At 42.4% G+C, this 25,524-nt stretch overlaps 1 protein-coding gene across 7 annotated transcripts in view; it reads left to right on the forward strand.

Annotated features, from left to right (window-relative positions):
- The window catches only part of SRPK2 (SRSF protein kinase 2), a 185,925-nt gene that overhangs the window by 69,125 nt on the left and 91,276 nt on the right, over positions 1 to 25,524 (forward strand). Inside the window, exon 2 of one of the 7 annotated variants that reach the window (XM_088480226.1) lies at positions 3,894 to 3,957. The exons of the other annotated variants lie outside the window; for them this stretch is intronic. Coding sequence (XP_088336352.1) covers positions 3,920 to 3,957 — 38 coding nt within the window. The 5' untranslated portion in view covers positions 3,894 to 3,919. The remainder of the gene's footprint in view (positions 1 to 3,893; positions 3,958 to 25,524) is intronic. 7 annotated transcript variants of the gene reach the window in all.

The following is a 25,524-nucleotide window of genomic DNA, read 5'->3' on the forward strand; positions in this document are numbered from 1 at the left end:
TTTGGCCCTGGCTCTGACTGAGCCACCGGGGAGGCGGCACCAGCAGCCCATATAATCACCCCCCTGTCCCTGTAATTACCGGCGGTAGCAGCGCCGCTGGTAATAGCTCCCACACTCCCCTTCCCATACCACCGGCAGCACTGAGCAGCGGCTCCCCTGTCCCTGTAATTACCGGTGGTAGCGCCGCCGGTAACAGCGCCCACACTCCCCTTCCCATACCACCGGCAGCACTGAGCAACGGCCCCCCTGTCCCTGTGATTACCGGCGGTAGCAGCGCCGCCAGTAACAGCGCCCGCACCCCCCTTCCCATACCACCGGCAGCACTGAGCAGCGGCCCCCCTGTCCTCAGCCCCTGTGGGGGAATGTCCCTGCCACTTTCCCCACCTGTTCCTCTGTCACTTTCTCCACCTGTTCCTCTGTCACTTTCCCCACCTGTCCCTCTGCACCTTACCGTCCACTTTAATAAAACTGTCTAAAACTCTGAAAAACCCTGCTCTTGTCTGAAAGGGGTCTACCTGGGAATTTCCCGGGTAGACGTTGTAGTGTGAAAGGGGGGTCTCAACCAAATACCTGGGATTTTCCACAGGAGAAATTCCCGGGTCGTATATCTGAAAGGGGTATAAGATTGTAAATTAAAAATGAGAGCAAAATTCAGTAAAGAAATGTCATAGAAAGCACGTTAAACAAGTGCGTTAACGCGGGTTATCGGGCATAAGCACACAGGATCCATGATAATTTCACGGACCTGTATGTTAACTGCCAGTTATCACCTGATAACTGCACAGTTAACAGGGATTTCTTATAGGGTCTCTGGAGACCAGAAAAGAAATCCCAGATAAGCGTGGCTAGTTGAATACGGGCTATCGATCAATCCCCACTCGTTCATAGTTTGTAACATATACATCAAGCAAGCGATATAGAAGGAAAACTGATAGCTCAAAAACGACCTCTTATATTTTTTTTTTGGGGGGGAGGGAATTTCATTCACTCACAGAGTAAAATCACATGAGAGGGACAGTCAGGTACATATTTAAGTAATGGAATGTTCAAAATGACCACCTCTCCCAATCCATGGCATACCTAGAATTTGCAGCCAAATTATATTCCCTAAATTTGGGAAGCTTAATACCTCCAAGTTCCTGCGATTGTTGCCGTTTAAATATTGAGATGCAGGGGCGTTTATTAGCCCAAAAGAAGCTGCTTATAGCCGTATTCAGAGTATGCAAGTCCTACTTGGTTAGTAACTACAATATCTGTAGAGCATACAACAGGAGTGGAAAGCTGATCATTTCAATTAACTGACTACTGCCTCCCCAGACTGGACAGAGGAAGGTGACGGCAAGATTAAAAGTAATTTAGTGTATGGATGGTTATTGGATGAAGAGTATTTCCAGCTTCTCTTTGCCTGATCTCCAAAAAGCCATGGCCTCTATTATAGAGGCATTTATTAGAAAACCAGATATTAAATTGAAGTCATGTAAAGGGTTCTTCATCGCAGGTATCACCACATGAGGATTACTGAAATAAAGAGGTTATCTTCAATTGCAGAGACCTATCAGGATACTCTTCCATATTTGATTATATCAATAAAGTGCCATAATAAGGGATCTAAGGGCAAGTTAAATAATAAAGGGGACAGGGGACATCCCTGCCTTGTGCCTCAATATAATGTTTCAGGTAGTTGGAAGTATCTTATTGTTTTATCTCTGAATATTATTGAATGTGTGAAATTGCATATATTTTCTAATGTATGCACCAATCTTTGTGAATGCAGTTCGTAAATTGTAACTTAAAAAGTATGGGTGTTTTTTCCTATTTTGAACAGAAGACTTCACAGATTACATATTTTAAAACTGGGTTTTCAAGATACAGCAAAGCATCTCTTGATAGCTGTTTTAATAAATGTGTGTTTTTTTATGGCTTTTAATAAAAAAAATAAAACATCCCCCAAAATAATAATGAAAATAAACTGGTCAGACTTTATCCTTGTGTCCGTTTTGAACATCAATTTTATGCTGTGAATTTGCTTTTTTTTTTTTTTTTTATTATTATTATTTTTTATTTTTTTTTCAAGAAAAGACCAAACTGCAACGGATGGAAAATTTCTGAAATTACAATTTCAACTATCGTGCATATGTTCTCTAATTTCCTGTTTGTTTTTTATTGGTGACTGTGTGGAAAATGTTGCACATTTTTCTTTACAAAAAAAAAAAGAGGATCTATGTACTAAGCCTTGGAGAGAGATAAAGTGGATGGAGATTCAGGGCCTATGTGTTAAACCTTGGAAAGAGATAAATCAAACATAGATGAAGTACCAACCAATCCGCTTCTAACTGTCATTTTCCAAATACAGTCTGTAAAGTGATAGTTATGAACTGATTGGTTCGTACTTTATCTTTATCCACTTTATCCATCTCACCAAGGCTTAGTACATAGACCCCAAAGAATGAAATTAAAGTAGTCAGGCAATATGTCTACAGTCTAAGATCTTTGCGTTCGTAAAAGAACTTGATCTATTCAGACATGTAGGTGTGTGTGTGGTAGGTAGTATGTCTATGATTCATTAACAAGTCATCACTGCAGTGTACTCTACGTACCCCCCTTCCCTTAATAAACTCAACCTCCACCAAATGTCTTGTATTTGGCAGACTTATGCGGTTTATTAAAATGAGCAATGATTTCATAGAGAAGAGTGAGATTCAGAGACTTAAAATAGTCCTGTAATTATTTTCATTCCACCTATGCCACATTCCCCTTTCTGCTTGTTGTGACTGCTATTGAAAACAAACTAGTTAAACTCCATTACATTTGCTGCTTTATGAATTAATGTTAAATGCTGACGTGTGTGTGTGGTGTAAGCATTTTCCTTTCTGTATCTTTTGTATAAAAATAATCTGTAGTTTGGATAGATTTTCATTCACTGTAATTTGCCATTTTATTTCTCCCTGTGAAATGTGTTCTACAAGCTGCACTGCAATACCGATCCCAAATCTCCCAGAGCATTGTCTGGGAAAATGGCAGGTTTGCTTCTTCATTGTAATGTTTAAGGTGTTTTGGGATGAAACTGAAAATCAGAAATGGTGTTGAATGTGTCCTCCCCATTCCCATCCAATGATCTCTTAAAAGCATTGATCTTCTGTTCCTGTGACCCTGTTCTCATACAGTCTGTGGAATTTTCTCTTTCTGTATGGTGCATATAACATCTAAGATCTGCTGATGGGTGTTGCTGTCTTCTGGCTCTGAGCACTATGTGTTTTGAAAGGGGGGAATTACAGGAAGAGAGACGAGAAAAGACAAATATACAGAGATTTCTCACCTCTGCGTGAAAAAGGTTCGTCTGTCTACCTTGAGGTTGTTATTATATCTGGATGACAGAGAAATCTATCCACTGCTATACAGTAAAGATATTTTGAGTGTTTATTTCTTTTCACATTGTTTCAAGATTTATTATCCTGAGAGCCTTCAGCATAAAAAAAATAAGATGCCAAGCAACAAATGACCTCCATCCTGTTTACAACCTTTTAGTTAGAAGAGATCTGATATGTAATGTTGTTCATTCTTTGGTTAGGAACACCCCTGTGCTTGATAGAAATGGTCCTTCCTGCTTTCATAAACAGTCATGTGTATAGTTCAGCCAGGCCTGATGCCGCTGGAGCTTTCTCTTTCTGAAAAGCACCAGTGAATTGCTTTTTTTTTTCCCCCTTTTTCTTTTTTTTTTTTTTTTTTCCTCCATCTGTGGGTGCCCTGAATCCAGTGGCCTTTTCTGCCTCAAACGGGATTAAGCTACAACCACTTGACAATATAGATCCATTTATATATATATTTTTCGTTTTGTTTGCTAAATCAAGACACAGCAGGCAATCCTGGTGGTGAATATTTTCTGATTTTTCCAGAAACCAAGCAGAAGATTGAGCTGCTGATGTCAGTTAACTCTGAGAAGTCGTCCTCTTCAGAAAGGTACATTACAGCGTTGGCATGAACAAATAATCCTGTAGCAGCCGTGGGGACTGGCATCGAATCGGTGCCCTTCTGAGCTTTTTGTGGTATTAACCATACGTTTATTTAAGGTGCATTGGTTTTGTGTTGCAAAGGCTTATTGATTTGTTTTGGTTAGACATCTACTGCATGCAAATGACAATTCAGCATAGTGTAAATATTCTAATTCTGTGTGTGCTAATTATTTTTCATTGTGTCATCACAGACTGCCCTGAGTCTATACACCAGTCTGTATTGCTCTCCTCTCTGTCTCTCAGCAGCAATAATAGACTCAGATGCTGAACTAAATAATGGTTATGTGAAATGCAGTGATATTTGTAGAGCAGGGAGTGCCATTTACACATAGCATTGGAATTGCTAACCTATATAGATTAGTCGTGTATATAGATGCAGTCATACAAGTCTGAATTTTTCCACATACATTACAAGTGTATTTTTACACATACTTGATAAATATTCTGCTGACAGTCCTCTCTGGGTTTAAATAATTTTGTTATAAAGCAAGTATTAGGTGATATCATCATCTCTGCAGGTGGTTCTATTAACTTTTGTAATTGCATAGTTTTTGTAGTTCTGCCGTAGATTATCTCTGTGGTAAAATTAACACCATAATCTCCGGTTCCCCTGAAAGTTATAAAGTATTGCTTCAAAGTAGAATGAAAGGGTATAACAATATAACTACAACCCTGAAGGTATAAGATCTTTCACTTGCATATTTGTGTAATTTTTATTGAAATTTCAAATTCGGTTAAGTGTATCTGCAGACCTGGAAGATGGAAATGGACATGCTGAGCATTGTTCGTTTTACTGGGTGGACTATTATAAACATAAGGGAGTCTGCTTACATTAATGTGAAAGTGGCTATAGAGAAGAGGGTTAGTCATGTGTAAATGTTCCACTTCGTGTTTTTAGACCTGTATAACGAATGTAAATATTTATGACTAAACATGGCAGATATGGCCGTTTCTGTATTGGATCGCCGGTCTGACAATAGTACATAACACCTAACCTTTAGATTGTTTCAACAGTTAAATTAAAAGGCAATGATGCATTGTAACAACTGTGTGTAGCATGTTCGTGTCCTTATGGTTGTGTATTCTTTTATTTTTAATTTTATGTATACGTTAACATTGTTGATGACTTTGCTTTGATTTTTACATTTTGTTTATGGAGTAACCAATGGAGCAATTGAATTTATTATGATGGCAGTGAGTTGCCATAGTTTTGGACAATTTTCATGGCATCTCCCAGCCACAAATATCACAGGTTTCCATTGCAAAACATTGAGGTATGCTGGATAATCTGGCAAATTACTCTACCGTAATTCTCGGAAATGGGCACATTCACACACGTCTCCAAGAATTGAATCGCCCCAATACAATGTACAGTGGGCCTGATTCTGATGTGGACGGTACTGTAGGAAATAGGCCCCTTCTGCATGCATCTGTAATCTGAGTGCTGCATCCACAGACGTAATTTGAAGCTTACTCAGCCGTCGCAACTGGTCAGCCAAGTCCAGGAAGTCTGCATCCAATGACGCAGACCCTGGGCTCGGCACGTCTACAAAATGGGGGCAACATACCCCTGTTTTGTAGAATGGCCCTTGTCTCCGCCCCCAAATGCTACAGCATGTCAATCATGCTGCGGCTAAGGGGGGACTGCGAGCAATCACACAGAACCCGTTCTGCACATGACCAGACTGGGTCCTGCGCAAGTGCTAATACCAAAACAACGGATTTGTACGTACACCATCGGGTTTGCGAACAAATCCGAATCTGGTCCAGTGGGAGAAAAAGAAATGAATAAGATTTTGTTTTCTACCACTATATTTGCTTGTCACGTATGCAGCCTTACTCTGCTGTTTTAAACATTACATTTGTTGTTGAAACTGCTAATGAGATAACACACTAATGAGCATCAACTGATCAATGTAAGTGTGTGTCTGATATGGAATACATTCTATGGTACCAATTCAGTTCGTAGTGATGTTCCCACAATGCAGTTAAATGCGGTAGCAAACCTTCACTAATTTTCCTTTGCAAAGGAAAATTAACGAAGATGAATGGTCGTGTAGTGCACTCCGCCAATGTTCCAGATACACCACTAAGAGGCAGTTGCCAAGAGTAGAATATCCCCCTATGACTCTTAGGCCCTGATTCAGAGCCGGTCGCTATTTGCGGTCGTTCGTTCCAAAAAAAGGGGTGGCTATTCAAATGAACCGTTCGCTCTTTGCGGTCTGGTCACGCCTCTATGTCTGAACGAGCGAACAAAACTTGTGGTCGTTTATTGAATAACTAGGTCCCCTGGCCGCTCGCATCCTACGTCATGTCCGCTATTTATTAGATTAATCGAGTACATCGACCAGCGTATGAACTGCTCGCTGTTCTTGTGGTTGGTTTTTCCTACCACAAATTTGCGAGCAGTTCTGACTATAAAATAACCCAGTGACGTGGTCAGTGACGCTGCTGTATTAATTATGCACACCCATAAAACGCCCGTTTTGACCTTTAAGCACGCCTGTGTTCTGATCTCCAGTCCCCGTTTTCAAGCACCTTCCCCTGTTACCACCCACATACGCCTCCTCCTGTCACTCATATTAGCAGGCATTCGCTATTTAGCAAACAAACGATTTTCGGCTGCACTGACTGGTTCGCGCATGCGTATTACGATCCGTATGCATGCGCAGTTGGGCAAACATTGCTCGGAACGAACGAGTGGCCGCTTACGAGCGGCTCTGAATCAGGCCCTTAGTGTTCAGTGCATTCTAGTTACACAAGATGGGAAAAGGAGGCGATTGCTTCATTATTTGCTGTTTAACATGTAGCATATTTTTATAGTGGGGTGGCACTCTGTGCATGCATCTCTAATATGATTTGTAAAATCAGAATGTGCATATAAGTACATGTGTGATGGTGATATTGTGGCAAGTTTAGGTTAGGTTAAATCTGAAACGCTTATCGCAATTTTGCACTCCAGCCTCCAACGGGAATATTTGCTAAAGGTCGATTTTGATCGATCAACATTGATGTTGTGTTTCTGGGGCTAAGTCACACATTTACTACTACTTAAAAAGCCAAATCAAAAATTGCCTATTATTAAGTGTGGGATTTAGGCACAGAAAAACAACAAAAATTGATGTTGATCAATTTTCATCGATTTTAAATCTATTAAAATCAACTTTTAGTAGATATACCACCTAGAGCTTTTTTTTATTTTTTTAACTAAAACTGGGGCCAATTTTTTAGTGATTTGAAGTGCTGGCTCTAAAATGTTAAATATATATATTTGCTGTCACCCACCTTTGTCCTTGTCTGGCCTGCTTCTGTGCATTGCACCTGTGATTAATTTGTAGAACATATTTCACTTATGCTTACTATGCTTACATCACATTATATATATATATATGTGTGTGTGATATGTAATAAGAATCAAGATACAGATTCTTCCAATTGACATACAAAAGAGATGTGCATCCTACATAATAAAATGCAGAGGCCTTAGTTATTATTATAATTATTATTACCAGTTATTTTTATAGCGCACACATATTCCGCAACGCTTTACAGAGAATTTTCGGCCATTCATATCAGTCTCTGCCCCTGTGGAGCTTACACTCTATATTCCCTATCACATGCGCACACTTTACACACACTAGGGTTAATTTGTGTTGGGAGCCAATTAACCTATCAGTATATTTTTGGAGTATGGGAGGAAACCGGAGTACCCGGAGGAAACCCACGTAAGCACAGGGAGAATATACAAACTCCACACAGGTAGGGCCATGGTGGGAAATGAACCCATGACCTCAGTGCTGTGAGGCAGTAATGCTAACCATTACACAGTCTGTGCTGCCAGTTAAACACATTTGAAAAATAGACTAAGCCACCATCCACATCAAAGCGTCTCTGCGTAGGTGGTCCTACACCAAATAATATTAGCCCCACTTTGGGTCATACATTAATGTGTTTCTAAATTGAGAGTCAACTCTCACAATGCAACGGACCTCCATATATGCCTTTCAGAACACTGAGACACAGAATGGATGTTTCTTAGAATCACTTTATTGGTCCATGTAAGCAATTTATTATATTTTTTTAATATCTCTCGCTTTTTTTCTCTGTATACAGTCACACCAAATATGTTTATCACCTAATCCGAAAACAGCTCCTGCTTCGTTATCGAGTCTCTAACTCGCTATAAGCCCACTAGCCTTTGAAGTTTAAGGACACCGCCTAGGTCTGTATAGAGTGTGCACAGAATGCACAATTACACACCAAAGTCCCAGCGGGGAAGCTGTGGTGTTTGGAGTAGTGTCAGCGTCACATAGCCACTTCTCAGCGCTTTTTGTGACATACAAATTGCATCTCTTCAGGGTGGTTCATTTCAAAATTCCAATTAATGACATGCTAATATGGCACCAGCTGCTCTCCTCATATGATCCCAACCAGCATGGATCTAGAAATATAAATCCGACAACACGAGAAGGAACTCATAGTGTAGTATGTTAATGCAACTCATTGCACATTTGCGACTTGCAGTACAGTAAAGCCGGGTACACATTACCCGACCCACCAGTCCAATTGAACGCTGTATCTGGTGGTCGGTACACACTCCATGATGTGGTGTCCGACCACCTGGTGCATCATTCACCATTCACCTTCCTGGACGTCGTCAGCTGGGTCGCTCCATCTGCCGTGCATGCACAGCCGATTGAACAATCCTGATGTCACCGCATGGGAGTGTGCATAGTGCACACACACTGGACGATCTTGACTATCTGTCCAATTTGCCATATTGTGCGAGAAATTGTCTAGTGTCCCCCCAGCTTAAGATAGATGTGATGACTAATTTTGAAGAAATCGCAATGGTTTTTTTGTCAGTTTTGGCTACTGTACAAGAAAAATTATTTGAATAAATACATAGAAACACAAACTCTATTCCCTAAATCGTACCATGTATTTAAAGGAGCTGGGGGTTAGAAGTTTAGAAAGAAGGGCGGTTCTTTATAATATATAAATATACAGTATGGTTTTAATATGATATAAAATATAAGAAAATATAACCTCTAATGACTACTACCTACACAGTGTACATTCAAAAGAAAAATCAAAAACAATAATTTTTCTTTTTCTCAATGCTGGTAACCAAATACAGGTTGTCTCCCATATCCAAAATGCTTGGGACCAGGGTTATTTTGGATATCTGAATATTCTGTATTTTGGAATATTTACATTCCAAAATAAAACATCTTGCGAATAGAACCCAAATCTAAACACAGAAGCATTTATGTTTTATATACACCTTATATACACAGTCTGCAGGTAATTTTATATAATACTTAGTTTGTGTACATGCATGAAAATCATTTATGTTTCATATAGACCTTACACACAGAGCCTGAAGGTAATTTTATTCAATATTTTAAATAATTTTGTGCCTTTAAACAAAGTTTGTGTACATTGAACCATAAAAGAAAACTAAAGGTTTCATTATCTCAGTCATGCTAAAATAAAAAAAATCTGTATTTCGGAATATTTGTATATGGGAGACTCAACCTGGTACATTATTTCCATTGTGTAATGAGTTGGCCTATACAAAGATAGATTCTATTTATGTGACTGGTCAACTCTTGTCGGCCTCAGTCCAGAGGGCCCACACAGTCCTTAATCCAGCCCTGAATGTTTTCTTATACTCGAGATTTACAGTACAGCAACATCTCACATTTTTCTACGCAACTCTGAGGTGTGAAGAAAAATCTGCGCTGTTTGTAGATTTACACCCAGCACGGAATCTAAAGTTATTTCACAGACTCTTTTGTCACTTAGATTAAGTTTGTGCAGTTATTCTTAGATACTATTTATACCATTTTACTTGTGAATATATACTGTATTACTGTAATTGGTGTTCTTGGCGTATCTAAACCAGGTGCTTTCTCACTTATTTCAGCATAACCGCACCTCACTAGTGTGTTAGACAAGTAACATTTCATAGTGTGCATAGACAACCTCTTCATCGTTACAGATGTTTAAACCTATTTCTCTTTATCTTCTATAGTTTTCACAATTTATAATTTTAATATGGTTGTATAGGGTAAATACACTACAATTAAATATAGTGTATTATAAGAGGATGGAAGTTGTAACCCAGTGCTGTAAATATACATTTTATGTCCTTCTCTATAATTATATGGATATTTGAACTATAAACCAGAAGTGACAAAGTAATTGGATTAACAGAACAAAAATGTTGTAGAATAGATATACCTTGCATCAAGTATTAAACTTATTGTTTTGTTAAATTCAGAGCATCAAAAACTTTTACCACTTATGCAGCAATAGAAGGGAAATGAGAACATGATGATCTTGTTTTTGCTGAATGGGTGCAATGTATTAAACCTCCAAAAGAGTGAAGTGGAGAATTTGCTTAATAGCTTTGAATCCGCTTCTACCTATAATTTTATAGAATGCACTAAATAAATGCTAGCTAGCAGCTGATTGCGATGGGCAACTTCTCCACTGGTCCACTTCTCCACTCTTTAGAAGGTTTAATACAGTTGCACCTTGGTGCAGTCCTCCTGCAAAAGTAAGTACTTGTTTTTTTGTTTAAATCCGGGTTGCTCGTACTAATAAGCCAGGAAATAGTATTGCATGTGAATAGTCATGTACTGTTCTAAAGCTGGGCACGCACTACATGATCCTGGGTCACGGCAGACTGCACGACCAACGGAACGATACGTCAGTCGGCTGTACACACTAAATGATATATTGTGTGACCGCACGATATATCGTTCAGTGGCCACATCTAGGAGCATGGCGTTTTTCAAGATCTCTTCTGCTCAGTCTGCACTGCAGGCCGATCAGAAGATGTGAACGACCTGCAGGAGCACGCAATAGACCGAACACACTAGACAATGTGCCCGATATGTCGGCCATATTGGACAACATATTGTCTAGTGCAGAGGTTCCCAAACACAGTCCTCAAGGCTCCCCAACTGTTCGGGGTTTATAGATATCCATGGTTGAGCACAGCTGGTTAAATCAAATTGGCTTTGCTCAACTATGGATATCTCTAAAACCTGAACTGTTGGGGAGCCTTGAGGTCCGCGTTTGGGAACCTCCGGCCTAGTGTGTACCCAGCATAATATTAGAGACTACTTTATAGCATTTAGGTCTAAGCCTGTGATTTTCAACCAGTGTGTCAGCCATGATGAATGTATCAAAAGAAGTTAATGTAAGTAGGTAAAATATGTATTTATTAACATTTATTTCTATAGTTCCAGCATATTTTGTTGCACTTTACAGTACAGTTGTATTTATAAATAAATGAGGAGGCTACATGTTGTACATTCTCCTTTTTAATTAAAATAATTATCTTTACATACCACATAGCATTTTCTGCCTTTTGTATGCAGTCAAACATTTTACATAAATGAGTTTAAATAGCCTTGTATGTGGTTTTTCCAAATTATTTTTCATTTTAGGGTGTTTTACAGTTTCCCAGATATTACTCCAATTTATCTGATGCCTTTAAAAGCATTAAACAGGGAGTTTGATTGCAATCTAATTGTGGCAATATGTAAAAGTTTTTTTAATAGAATAATTGTATTCCATTTTTTTTAAATTGTGAATGTTGTAATTATGTGAATTGCATTACTACATTTTTAATCTCTAGTGTTTGTTGGAACTAAAAGTGTACACGCACTCTTATGGACTCCTACACATGGGCATTGAACAACAGCATTAGAAGCATATCTTCTAATCTTCCCTATAGCATAGTGTTGTACTGTGAGCATTTCTACAGAACACCATTGTATTTTACTAAGCATTAGCAGAACACTGCGGGCTATGTCGAAATTGATGCAAAACATAATGAATGGGCTTTCAGAAAACACGTTAAAAATTATTTTTATTTATTTTTACATTTCCACACAAGTTCCAAGTCAAAGACACAGCCCTTAATGCACTCCTACATACTTATTGCAGCAAAATCAAACCTTCAAACACTTTCTTCTTTACCTGCTGTGTGTGCCCCCTTCAGAGCTTCAACTAGATGCACCTGGTTATTTCTCCATACCTCCTATTAGCTGTGAGTATGCCAAATCAGTAGCCTAAACTACTGCAGCACTTAGCACACACCTATTCTGCTAATAATAAACCATCTTAAGGCAGAATATGTATTTCTCTTGTGAATCATGAGTAGTGCAACTCTGACTGTTGTCACACTGCTAAATTAGGCCATGATTTTGACCCTCTTTATGTTTCAGGGGATCTAACACAAGTAGGCCAAAGCTGCATCCTTAATTACAATCTACTGTACTCATGGTTTATAAGAAAGCTATATTGTCCTCCCCATGGTTTACAAGTGCACTGTTAGTTTAGGCTGTAGCAAAGAAGCAGATGGAAACTCAGAGGAAGCATATACATAGCATACATAAACTGCTTCTCTTCTTTTTACAGTGCCACCACTTTCCCAGACCACACAGCTCATCAGTTTCACATTTAAAATCTCAACCAAGAACGGAGTCTTTTTCACTACAAAGTGGCTCCCCTATTTAACATATTAATGGCAAGATTTAAAATTTTCTGCTGCTCTTCATGGGGTAGATGTATTATAGCGGCACTTAACGTGCCGCTATAATGCTTCCCGCTTCGCCTCTTTACCGAGGCGAAGCAGGAAGCACTACCGATGAGATGTATAAACATCTCATCGGCCGGAGAGGGGGAGTGTTAACTCCCCCCTCCGGCACTACCCACTAGAGACAGCAGCACATCAGCCTAGTGCTGATGCGCTGTGTCTCTTCCCGGCCGGCTCCACTGAGCATGCGCGGGATCTCGCAAGTATCGCGAGATCCCCGCGAGGAGCCCTGGAGCCGGTAGCCGCCGCAGCAGGGACAGCGCTGTCCCTGCTGTGGAGATGGGGCAGCGCCAGGCTGTAGCTGTCGATAACGACAGCTACAGCCGGCCGAACGGTCAGACGATCTGAACCTTCGTACATAGCCCAGGCTATCAGCGCTGCTATCTTGTAGATAGCAGCGCCGATAATGACAGGGGCGCATGGCGCCCCTGTCATTTACCGCCCAGACCCCCGATCATACATTGGGAAGAAGCGGTATCAGCGCACATAACGTGTGCTGATACCGTTTCTGGGCTTCATACATCTACCCCATTATGCGCTATAGCGCGTATTTGCGATCACTGACAGTTTGTTAAATATAAGTTAGAAGCTGATTGGTTAGTGCTTTATCTCTCACAATTTTCTCTCTCTCCAATCTTTGATAAATACCCCCCTAAATCATCACATTTCACACCCAGTGATATAGTGATCTTTCATGTGCTTTACAGTTCAAAACAATACCTTAGTGTGTAGCTGTTGACATAAAAGGGTCAGTTTTCTCATTCAGTGTACAAGCATATGCGCAGGCTTAACTCCTATGTATGTGTCAACTACTTTTCTCTCCTTTTGTTACTCCTATGTAATTACATCCACCTTTTTGAACTCTTTCCATTATGTCAGTATGTTGCAGATCAGACATTGTTGCTCTATACTAGTTGAGTTTCTTCTTCCCTGTATCAGCAGAGAGATTATTGGTCATACACCTATGCAGTGGTTTTCCCTCTCTCTAGTATCAAGTGAAGGCAAACTGCAACCTACCCTACACACCTTACCTGCTTAGCAGTTAGCACTTTCTTGGAGCTTCCATGAAAAGTCCCTCGTCACCATTTGTAAAGGACCTTTGACAAGGGCTTGGTAGTTTTATCACTCTGAACAAAATAAAGAATCATACATTTTGTAACCCCTGCAAGTTTTCTTTGTTGGATTTCCCAGGGGTGCAGTGGCGGGCTGGGCCGGGGGGCAGGGTGCCATGTGCCCCCCGGGCCGCAGCATCATGCGGGCTGCGGGCAGTCTGTGTCACTGTGACACAGACTGCACCGCGTGCGTAGCGCTGACCGGACGGAGTTCGGTCAGCGCTACACAGCACAAACACACAGCCGCTGGAGCCGGCAGCTGTGTGTTTGCTGTAATCAGCTGCCGCTGAGAGTCTGTCAGACTCTCATCGGCTGCCGCTGCTCCCACTGCAGGAGCCATCTTCCGGCTCCCGCAGTGGGTAATGGGAGAGCCGTCGTCATGACGACGTCTCTCCCATAATGCAAAGCCACCAGAAGAGCATTACTGGGGGAACTACAAGGGGGGGCTACTACTGGGGGCACTACATAGGGGGAGGGGACTACCACTGGGGGCACTGCGAGGGACCACTGCTGGGGGCTCTATATAAAGGGCACTGCATAGGGGGGAGACTACAACTGGGGCCACTATTTAAGGGACATTGCATAAGGATTACCACTATTGGGGGCACTGCATGGGGGGGTGGACTGCTACTGGGGGCACTGCATAGGGGGTACCACTATTGGGGGCACTATATAAGGGGCTTACTACTGGGGGCACAAGGGGCACTGAACAGGGGGGACCACTACTGGGAGCACTATATAAGGGGCTTACTACTGGGGGCACAAGGGGCACTGCATAGGGGGGTTCACTACTGGGGGCACTACTGGAGGCCTGCATAAGGGTGTTATCTCCTGTGGCACACAGTGGCACTGCATATGGGCACAACGACAGGGGGCTGCCCCTAATCTTTATTTTTACCTTACATTAATCCCATATGGACCCGCCTCCTCCCTGAAACACTTGAGGGGGGGCGGCACCGTAGCACGCACGTTCATCGCGCACCCTGGCTACACGCTACTCCTCTGCCAGGGCCGCCTGCATGCATTTGCCCCCCAGGCTAAAAGTTGCCAGCCAGCCCCTGCACGGGTGTATGGTGGATTAATATGGTTGCAGACTATATTATGTGTGCTGATGGTAGGAAATTATTTAAAAAGCTCCTTTGGGGCAAGATAGCGGCACATTATTACTAAAAAAAATAGTAATGCCAACAAAAGTTGTAATAAGACTGAAGGTACAGACTAGGTAGGCACTAGCACTATACAAATGAAATTATAATAAGAATAATGTCTACATGTCTAAATCACTCTACATTTCCGTATACGAACACTATTATATGTATGCATTATTCTTGTATATGTGTAAGTGCTAATAGAGTTTTAAAATAGAAAAATGCTGTAATGTTATAGTTTATGAAAGGTTGTCAAGGTAAATGTATTCCTATAGTAAAATTCATATTTAGCTAGCATAAGTTCTCTTACATTTCCAGTTTGAGTTTGGCTCTGCTTGTGTATTTCCAGTTCTACCCAAATCTAAGCACCACTCCTTTTCCACTTCTCAAAGTGGTGAGACAACATGAAACTTCCCATCGTGTCATTAAAGTTATTTGGTTATCAGGATTCGTCTCCTGAATAAAAGATATTTGGGCATCCTAAACTGTCGTTAAATTATGGCTGGAGAGCCAGAATAGTGGAGGGAATGCATGCGATGCCTCAGTACAGTAAAGTTGTGTTTACGTAATTGTGACACAATTAAAGTTGTTTTATTATTTGATGGCGTTTATAAAACGAGTAAATAAAGTACTTCCATACCGCTATAATTTTATTTCTGTTTCTTATCCTTCTTGAAGTAATTACCTAACCTTCATATGTCAAGGATTGGACGTCCCAGTCGTCTTCTGTTCGCAAGAGTAACATTCATCAAAATGTCTGTTAGACTAGGTGTAGACAGATGTTTGCAGAGTTGTGGTGCACTGTTTACTACACCTTACAATACTATTGTGAGAACTGCAGTCTCATTACTTTGTAAAGTAAGGACTCCACAAAATCCAAAGAACCATTAATCAAACTTAAACCATAATATGCGTGATGACAGACAGTGAGTGACATCCTTATAGTATTGAAAAGATTGCCACTTTGAGGCCCAGTTATGGTGTTTGTAACACATCTCTAGCTGCTCAGGAAGCCTATATACATTCATACTTCAAAGGACAATGCTGTCTTTATATGTTTGAAATAAAGCATATTTGCCCAGGAGATATGCCCATGCGATTGCACATAGTAGTAGTTTTATGGTTTAGTGAAATGCTGTCCCTATGGCAGAAGTGTAGCCTGTACTTACAGTGCAATTCTGTTCATAATGACTGCACCTCCCATCTTTTGCATGATTTATATAAGAACTAAATTCTGCAGACAAAATTACATATGGCATAATAGGGGGAAAATCAGACAGATTAGTGGCAGTCTGTTACTCATAGCAGCCAAAAAACAGTATCGTTACGTATGCTTTTACCTAGTATATCAATCAGAATGCACTTCCTTGAAAGTGGAAATATGGTTCAGTGGGTGGAATTCAGTTGAATTAGTTATTGAATAGCGCCTGGAATGGGTGCTGAAGCTATTCATTTGGCCACGCTGTAAATCCCCGACTAGTGGATTCTGCTCGCACCCTCCTGAGTTGCAATCAGAAATCTGACTAAACTAGGACCGCTACATGTGCTAACAGCATGCTGCCCGCCACTTAAGCCGGAGAATGCCATTTACCATGACTAAACCCCTGGTATATGGAGAAGGGCTCTAGACTGCACACCCTGAATATAAATAATGGGAGGTGCTACCTGTTGAGACTAATGTTGCAGACACAAAAGGAAAAATTCCAAGTGCACAACTCCAACATTACTAATTACATATATAATAAATTTTTGCAATAAATAGAGGTTTTAGTATAGTCATGGCCAAGGTTATGGGCCTACCCAACGCGTCAAGTTAACCTCTTAGGGTAGGTTCCTAACATACTGAGGTTAAAGTCCAGGACACAGGACACCCCCAAACCAGCCCAGCTGAGCCATTCCGGGGCATCACACTAGTGAGAAAGGTGAAGTGTAAAAGAGTGTTAGATATATAGGAGCAACTACTGCATATGTTAGAAGTCACGTGAAAAATAGATGTATGAAATGTTACATATATAATAAACAAACAATAAAAGGTGCTAAAGGTCCCCATACATCAGAGATTGATTGCAGCAATCGTGCAATTTGCAATCGATTGTGTGTAAAAATCTTTCCCTTTTTCAATTGATTGTGGCATCTCTGCAATCGATTGAAAAAGGGAAAGATCTTTATACACAATCGATTGCAAATTGCACGATTGCTGCAATCAATTGCTGATGTATGGTGGCCTTTAAAGTGGAAAAATGTGTTATATTGCGATGTCCTAAAACAGCTCAACCAAAGCAATCCAGGGAACCCACAACCCAAAAATCACCCCATGGCTGCACTATATAAATTTATAGGTCTTACCTAAATTGTGCCTTGCTCAAAAGTGCAGTCAAACATGCCAGTACCTTACTTAAAACCAATGGGGGACAGGTGGGGAGGGGTGCTAGTTTAGGCTGAAGGAGTCTCATGCCTGTGTGCATATGAGCACACAAAATAGAGTATATGGAAAAGGGCCCAAGACTGCACACCCTGAATATAAATAATGGGAGGTGCTACCTGTTGACACTAATGTTGCAGACACAAAACGGAAAATTACAAGTGCAAAACTCCAACACCCCTGGTATTAAGCACGGTAAACTGCATTGCCCGACTTGAGTGCCGGACGCGATACGGACAATTGAATATCTTCGGGCACTCATTCCCAGCGCTATTCAACATCTTGTTCAATGGAATTCCCTGCAATGTAAATTGTAGGAAACATGACGACCAACTGTGCCAGTCATTCCTGAAACAATGATGGAATTTGCATAGGGTGTTTGTTTAATTTTATTATATTATTTTTTTTGGAGGGAGGGGTTGTACTGTTTTGCAGAAGTTTTATTCAGAAATTATCAAAATGAAAGCCTACTCCTGTAATAGGCATGACCTTTCTGTTTCTTTCACCTACACTCAATTAACTTCTCCAATTCTCTAAGCCACTTCCACCTTTAAACCCACCATTTTCATTCACAAGCAGTTTTCTACCTGGAGCACCATGGATCTATCTAGCAGAACTATCCCACCACTAGTGGCACCATACCATGTTTATTATGTAGGTTATGCTACCGTAAATAATAAAACGAATGCGGCCCATACACTGTGCAATTTCAAAACATGTGACACCTCAGTACATTTTCAAATTCAGCCCGATGTATCGCATGCTGTTTTGAATGGTAAACGATGCATCTTACAAGATGCTTCGTTTACCTATTTAACAGCATGATGGATCGCAGATCTTATGGTTTTTCCATAATATCTACGAAGCCGATGTACGACGGCGGGGACACGCATCGCCGTCATACAGCATGCCAAAACACATACGAAATGCACGATTGATCATTGCGATCGATCGAAATCGTGCCTATCGTGTGTAAAATCGCCCCGTGTATGGGCTGCTTAACAGCACTTCTGCTCATATAAATGATGAGCTATAGGCCACTCACTAAAGTCCATAAATGAATAACCTATTTCTGTATCCAGGCAATATGTGTTTTTTCCATGTCTGGAAAAGTCCCCATACAGTGCAAAGAAGCAAAACACGAAAGCCCTAATGCTGGCCATACACATGGCGATCTGCACACGATCAGCCGATGTGTACTATTTGTGTACGATTTCCCTTGAAACTCTCCCCGGCAGCTCAGCATACTATCTGCACACAATTTGGTGTCCAATCTTCTTACGATCTCTCCTGCATCCAAACTTTCACAGTGCATCGCTTTGCTAGATTTTCAGATCTGACCTACTGCACAGCAGATCTGATGATGTGATTTGCGACCAGCAGGGACACGCATCGTATCGTGATCGTGAGTGGGGACTCACGACTTACTGAGGATTTGCTCATATTTTACAAGATCTGTCGTTCCAATGTGTCGGAATCGGCCTGAGCGGGTAAACTATCGCTATGTGTGTAGCCAACTTAAATCTTGGATTGTGCTTGTGTGTTATTTTTTCTTGCCAGGCTATTACCAAGGCACTTTTATAACACACAATCTTAAGTAATACTTTAAATTATATATATATATATATATATATATATATATATAATTCTACCATACATTTGTAACCTCTTCTCATCACTGTAAATACTTTTGTGCTTACTGAGATTAATTAAATTTATGTTCTTGGTCATTATATTCCTTTTTTTCTTATTGCTTTTTCATTTCCTTATTAATTGTTCTGAAGGATTTCAGTACTTTGGTTATTCAACCAATCATACACAAGCACTTATTATAGCAACGTATTCCGGCTCTGCAGCCTAATATGGATGTTACATCCTGCTTTTCATTGCCTATAGGGACACACTGACGCATTTCAGCCTACAACACAATGCTGTTCCTTTGCTTTTGAGCTGTGTGAAGGTTATAGAATATGCAAGACTTTATGAAATGTTTTGTATTTTGCTTATTTTAATTGTTTCCCTCTGACTAAACCTATTGAGAATAGAATTGTCTTTTGAGCTGAAATAATTTAGAAAATAATTTTGTTAGAGGTAGTTGTTCATATTGCCATTTATGTGACTTGTGCCTGAGGCAGATCTGCCCTTTCATATCTGTTCATCTATCATGTATGGTTGCTGGTAGAATCTGAGAGCTAAAAGGATGCTTTATGTAGAGTCAGAATTCAATTTGCTTATTTTGTTTTTATTTACATTTTTGGATATTTTAAAACACAACCCTCACCCCCCCCCCCCCACCAAATACAAGATAAATAAAATAAAACAGCCATTAGTAGTGATAAATCAATGTAAAATGTATTGAAGGTAGAGAGTGAGAAATATGTTCCATTTTTAATGCCTTCTAAAGTAGTAACTGCACTAATTTATTTCTGTCTCCTATTCTTTAACAGCAAGTGACTCTCAAGCAGTGACATGACATACCTGATCTCAGTGATTGGCTGATTCTGTTGTCATAGATACTAAACTCTGCTATAATATCAGTCTCTATTGTTGCAATCTCATTTATTCGTTCTATCTCAATTAACAATAGTTTACTTGACGCAATTTGTTAAGCCCTATTATAAATAAATCAATTTATGAATGTTCTTATTGGTTATTGCATACATAATGAGAATTATCACTGTTGTTGATACAAATATTGTTTCTATTTTATTTTGTTGGCCAGTCTATCCAATAACATTAGAACCATTGCAGCATTTGTTACCAGATATCCCTCTCTGGCTTGGTCAATTTCATTCAGTTATATCATATAAATATAAATAATGTTTAAAATGCCACGGCATGAACATTTATTATTTACCAGTATCTAATAATTCTGATTTATGCTGGCCATCCACTATACAATTATCTGTCAGATATCTGTCCAATCTGGCTGGTTGGAATGAAAACCTGGTAATGTATGGGAGCAAATGACAATCGTCCATTTGTTCACAAACACTGGAAAACAGACAAAAATGGTCGTTCAGACAACTTGGATAAAACACATGAATTTAACCAATTTGAATAATTGTTATTTGTCCGTTTTTAAGTGTTTAAGACCATATGATCAACTGTAATTTGCTCCCATACATTACCAGGTTTTCATTCCAACCAGCCAGATTGGACATATATCTGACAGATAATTGTATAGTGTATGCGGGATCGGTATGAATGATTCAAATCCCGATGCCGAAAGACCGGTAGCAGTGAAGATCCCAACAGGTAAGTAAACTAACTAACCTTACCCTTCCTTAGGGTTGCTTAACCCTGACCTCCCCCCCCTAGTGCCCAACCCTGACCTCCCCCGCTAGTGCCTTAACCCTAACACCCGCTCCCCCGTAAGTCCCTAAACCTAACCCCCTTGTCCCCGCAGCCTAAACCTAACCCTCCCGGGGGGTTGCCTAACCCTCACCACCCCCGGGGGTGCCTAACCCTTACTCCCCCCTTCCCCTAGCCTAACTCTCCTGGGGAGTGCCTAACCCCCCCCCCCCCGGGAGCCCCTAACTTAAACCCCCCCCCCCCCAGCTGTCCGCGCCCGCTGCTCGGCTTACCTTCATTCGGTGTGTCAGGCTCCCGGCGTAGGGATAATGATAGGCGTCAGGATTTCGACGCCTATCATTAGTCCCTTGTCAGGATTGCACAGTCGGGAAGCTAGCAGTCGGCATTTCGAACGTCGGCTTCCTGACTGCGTATGCCCAGCATTACTTGTGAACTAGTTAAATATGCATTTCTCCTTAATCCACTAGGGGACACTTTAGGACTTCAAGACAGTGGGGTATAGATGGTGCTGAGTGGAGCTGGCACTTTAAATTTAAATGAAGTGTGACTAGCTCCTCCCCTCTATACCCCCCTATAGGCCAGTATTAGTTTGTGCCCGAGTGGGAGCAGGTAACAAAAAAAGGATCTCTCCTGCTAGGGCTAGGATAGGTTTTAAAAAAAAAAAAAAGAAGAATTCTTAATCTGAGGACAGACAGGCAGTAACTGCAACTGCCTGTCTGCTACGCGGGACGCTGCCGGAGGGGACCCACTCGCAAGTGCTTGCACTTCGCCTGGGGTCCCCGACACCTGAGACCTCAGTCTTCAGGGGGGGCCACATGCCGCTGCATGCAGCGCGCATTGCGGACCCCCCAGTCAGAGCCAGCCACCGGCAGCAGCAGGAGGCCCTGTGAGTACTGCTGGCTCCCTGATTAGCAGGGCAGCCAGCTTATTGCTACAGTAGGTGGTCCCTATACCACGCTGGCGGCTCAGACACTGGCGCGAGGTATTAGTACAGCTGGCTCCCTGATTAGCAGGGAAGCCAGCTTAGGGTGATCAGAGGCGGCTTCACATTCCACAGAGACGCGCCAACGGCAGCACAGCCACCAGCGCGTCTCTGTGTCAGTAGAGCTGGCTCCCTGATTAGCAGGAAAGCCAGCTTAGCGCTACAGAGGCGGCCCCACAGAGCGCGCTGACGGCGGTACAGCCTCAGCGCGTCTCTATCATTACAGCTGGCTCCCTGATTAGCAGGGAAGCCGGTTTAGCGCTACAAAGGCGGCTTCCTGTATGCACCGGCTCCCTGACAAGCATGGTAGCCGGTGTTTTCCCGGCATTAGGCGGCTCAGCAATACTGCACAGAGGCAGTATATATATTTTTATATATATATATAACAGTTATACTGGGTACAGCGCGCCAGTTTATAATAACGGCACTAGAATGCGGGGGGCGGAGCTTGGCTCAGACTTCCTCCTCCTGCCTCCCATCAGCCCCAGCGTGTCACTGCATGCAGTTTGCTGGCGGCCATTACAGGGAGCGGCAGCGCTGGACAGCCTACACGGACCTGTATGTATCACAGCAGGGGTTTAGGCTGATGTAGACAGCATAATAATAATGAATCCTTTGCCTGGCTTTCTGGCACTGCTAGGAGCTCCGTTGTGGGCAAGTGTGACTGTCTCAAATCTCTCTGTACCCCAGTATATTCTGTTTTTCTTACCCTGTCACTTAACTTCTTTGTGTTTTGTGTGGGGTCTGTATGTAGCATGACTGGCAGGTTTAAGGCTTCGCAAAAGTTATTTAGCTGCAAAAAGTGTGGAGTAAAATTTACACAGGGACAGTCATCTACCTCCAGATTGTGTGACTGTTGTTATACGGATCAGCAATCTGCAGAGATGTCAGAACCACCGTCTTGGACGCAGGTTACATCTGTTATGTCCTCTCTCTCGGCTGAACTGGAGGCTTCTCGTAGAGAAAGAGAGGCTTATAGATCAGCTGCTACAGAGGAACCAGCATGGGCGAGATCCCTAGCTGTTTCTATGGAGGGGATTTCCAAAGCCATGACAATGGCGTCCGGTCCGCAGGTCTCTAAAAAGAGATGGTTACCCTCAGTCCTCCATTGGGATGACCCAGAGGAGGAGGAGGATATGCCCGAATTAGAAGAGTGTGAATATGCCCCAGATTCGCCTAAAGAGCCTCTGGAGTCTGATCCTGAACAGGTATCAGAGGGAATAGAAGCCTTGATTGCTGCAATACGACAGGTATTGCATATACAGGAAGAGGACTCAGGTCCTGCAAAACAGTCTTTCTTTCTTAAGAAGCAAAGACAAGCTACGGCTTTGCCTATATCGGAAGAGCTGGAGTCCCTTCTAACGACAGCCTGGGAACATCCAGATAAAAAGTTTCAGATGTCCCGGCATTTATTATATTTTTACCCTTTTCCAGCAGATAATAGAAAGGGCTGCTGGACTAACAAGGCTATCGAAATTTGGGCTAAGCAATTGGCGGACAGAATGAAGGATCAACTACCTATGGAGGAACTCATTCCGTTAGCAGAACATATAGGTGAAGCGGCAGCTTACCTTGGAGAAGCATCTAAGGATGTTTGTTCTATTGCCTCCAGAACTTCAGCTCTGGCAATTTCAGCACGGCGGGCGCTGTGACTCAAAACTTGGCAGGCTGACGCGGAATCCAAAAAGGCTGTGGAAGCACTTCCTTTCACTGGACTATTTGGGGCAGAACTAGATAAATGGATATCTCAGGCTATTGGAAGTAAATACATTTTTCTACCGTCTGCAGCTCCTCCACCTAGACGATCTTACTCAGGACCTTCGTTTTGGTCCTTTCGGGCCCCGGGTCGTTCACGTGGTCGTTTCAGATGATCATCAACGTCCCGTGGTACCAGGGGCCAGGGTAGAACCGCAGCCACCAGAGGCTCGAGTCTACAGGAAGTTAAGTCCACTTCTAAACCCAGTGCATGACTGGCTTCCCTCTCACCTGGGGGACCCCAGAGTGGGAGCGCGTCTTCGGGACTTCAGAGAGGTCTGGATGGAAACCTGTGCGGACGCTTGGGTCCGAGATATAATAATTTGGGGCTGCAAGCTAGATTTCCAACTGCAACCCCCGAATCGTTTTTTTACCACAGGTTTGCCAGTTTCCAACGACAGAAGTGTGGTCTTAGAGAAAGCAATAGACAGGCTTCTGTCCATGAAAGTGGTAATCCAAGTCCCCAGTCATCAGAGGGGAAAAGGATTTTACTCCAGTCTTTTTGTCATTCCGAAGCCGGACGGCTCGGTCAGACCCATTCCAAACTTAGAGGATCTCAATCCATACTTACGGATCTTCCGGTTCAAGATGGAGTCTCTTCAGTCGGTAATTGCAGGCTTGGAGGAGGGCGAGTTCATGGTATCTCTAGATATCAAAGACTCCTACATGCACATTCCCATTTGGCCACCTCACCAGGCTTTCCTGAGATTCGCAGTTCGGGATTCACATCTCCAGTTTCAGGCCTTGCCCTTCGGCTTATCTTCGGCCCCACGGGTATTCACAAAGGTTATGGCTGTGATGATGGGTCTCCTTCGGAAACAGGGAATCACTATTATTCCGTACCTGGACGGCCTACTCCTGAAGGCGAATTCCAAGGATCAACTATTACAGGACATCACCGTGACGCACAACCTCCTCATTCTTCATGGATGGATCCTGAATTTTCCCAAATCGCATCTGCAACTGACACAGAGATTGCAGTTTCTAGGAATGATCATGGACACCGTGTCTCAACGGGTGTTCTTTCCCCAGGACAAGATAACTTCCGTTCAGGAGATGGTGAGGTTGGTCCTTCGACGTCGGCAGGTTTCGGTTCATGCATGTATCCGACTTCTGGGGAAGATGGTGGCAGCCTTCGAGGCTGTCCAGTACGGTCGTTTTCACTGCAGACCTTTTCAGCTAGATCGACTATCACAATGGTCGGGATCCCACCTGTTTCTTCACAAAAGAGTCCGGTTACAACCCAAGACTCGGATTTCCCTACTGTGGTGGCTAAACTCAGTTCACCTTACGGAGGGAAAGAGATTCGGGGAGTGGGATTGGACGCTTCTTACCACGGATGCGAGTCTAAGAGGCTGGGGGGCAGTAATTCTAGAGCATCACTTCCAGGGACGCTGGACAGCACAGGAAACGAGTTTTCCAATCAACATATTGGAATTAAGAGCAGTTTTCTATGCATTACGGACAGCAGCTCACTTTCTGAGGGGCCGAGCAGTCAGGGTCCAGTCCGACAATGCCACAGCAGTGGCATACATAAACAAACAAGGAGGGCACCAGAAGTCGTGTGGCCATGAAGGAAGTCAGCAGGATTCTGATCTGGGCAGAAAGCTACGCAAGGTCAATTTCGGCAATCTTCATTCCGGGCGTCGAAAATTGTGAGGCAGATTACCTCAGTCGTCAGGATGTACATCCAGGAGAATGGGCTCTACATCCACAGGTGTTTCAAAAGCTTGTCCAACGGTGGGGTCTTCCACAGGTCGACCTCATGGCATCCAGGCAGAACCAGCAACTGCCCCTTTACTGCTGTCGAACAAGGGATCCACAAGCGGTGGCTGTGGATGCACTGTCAACACCATGGCGGTTCCAATTCATTTATCTATTTCCTCCATTTCCCCTTCTCCCTCGAATCCTTCAACGCATCAAGAGGGAACAGGCCAAGGTCCTGCTGATAGCTCCGGACTGGCCTCGCAGAGCTTGGTACTCCAACATTCAGCTCCTGTTGGTAGACAATCTGTGGGCCTTACCACTCAGAGAGGATCTGCTCCTTCAGGGTCCTTTACTCTATCCAAACTTAAAGCATCTACGTTTGACGACGTGGTTATTGAAAGGGCCATCTTAAGACGTAAAGGGATACCTTCCAAGGTGATTCCTACGATGCTT

Source organism: Taudactylus pleione, unplaced genomic scaffold (genome assembly GCF_031769625.1).
Source record: "Taudactylus pleione unplaced genomic scaffold, aTauple2 ptg000251l, whole genome shotgun sequence".
NCBI lineage: Eukaryota > Metazoa > Chordata > Amphibia > Anura > Myobatrachidae > Taudactylus > Taudactylus pleione.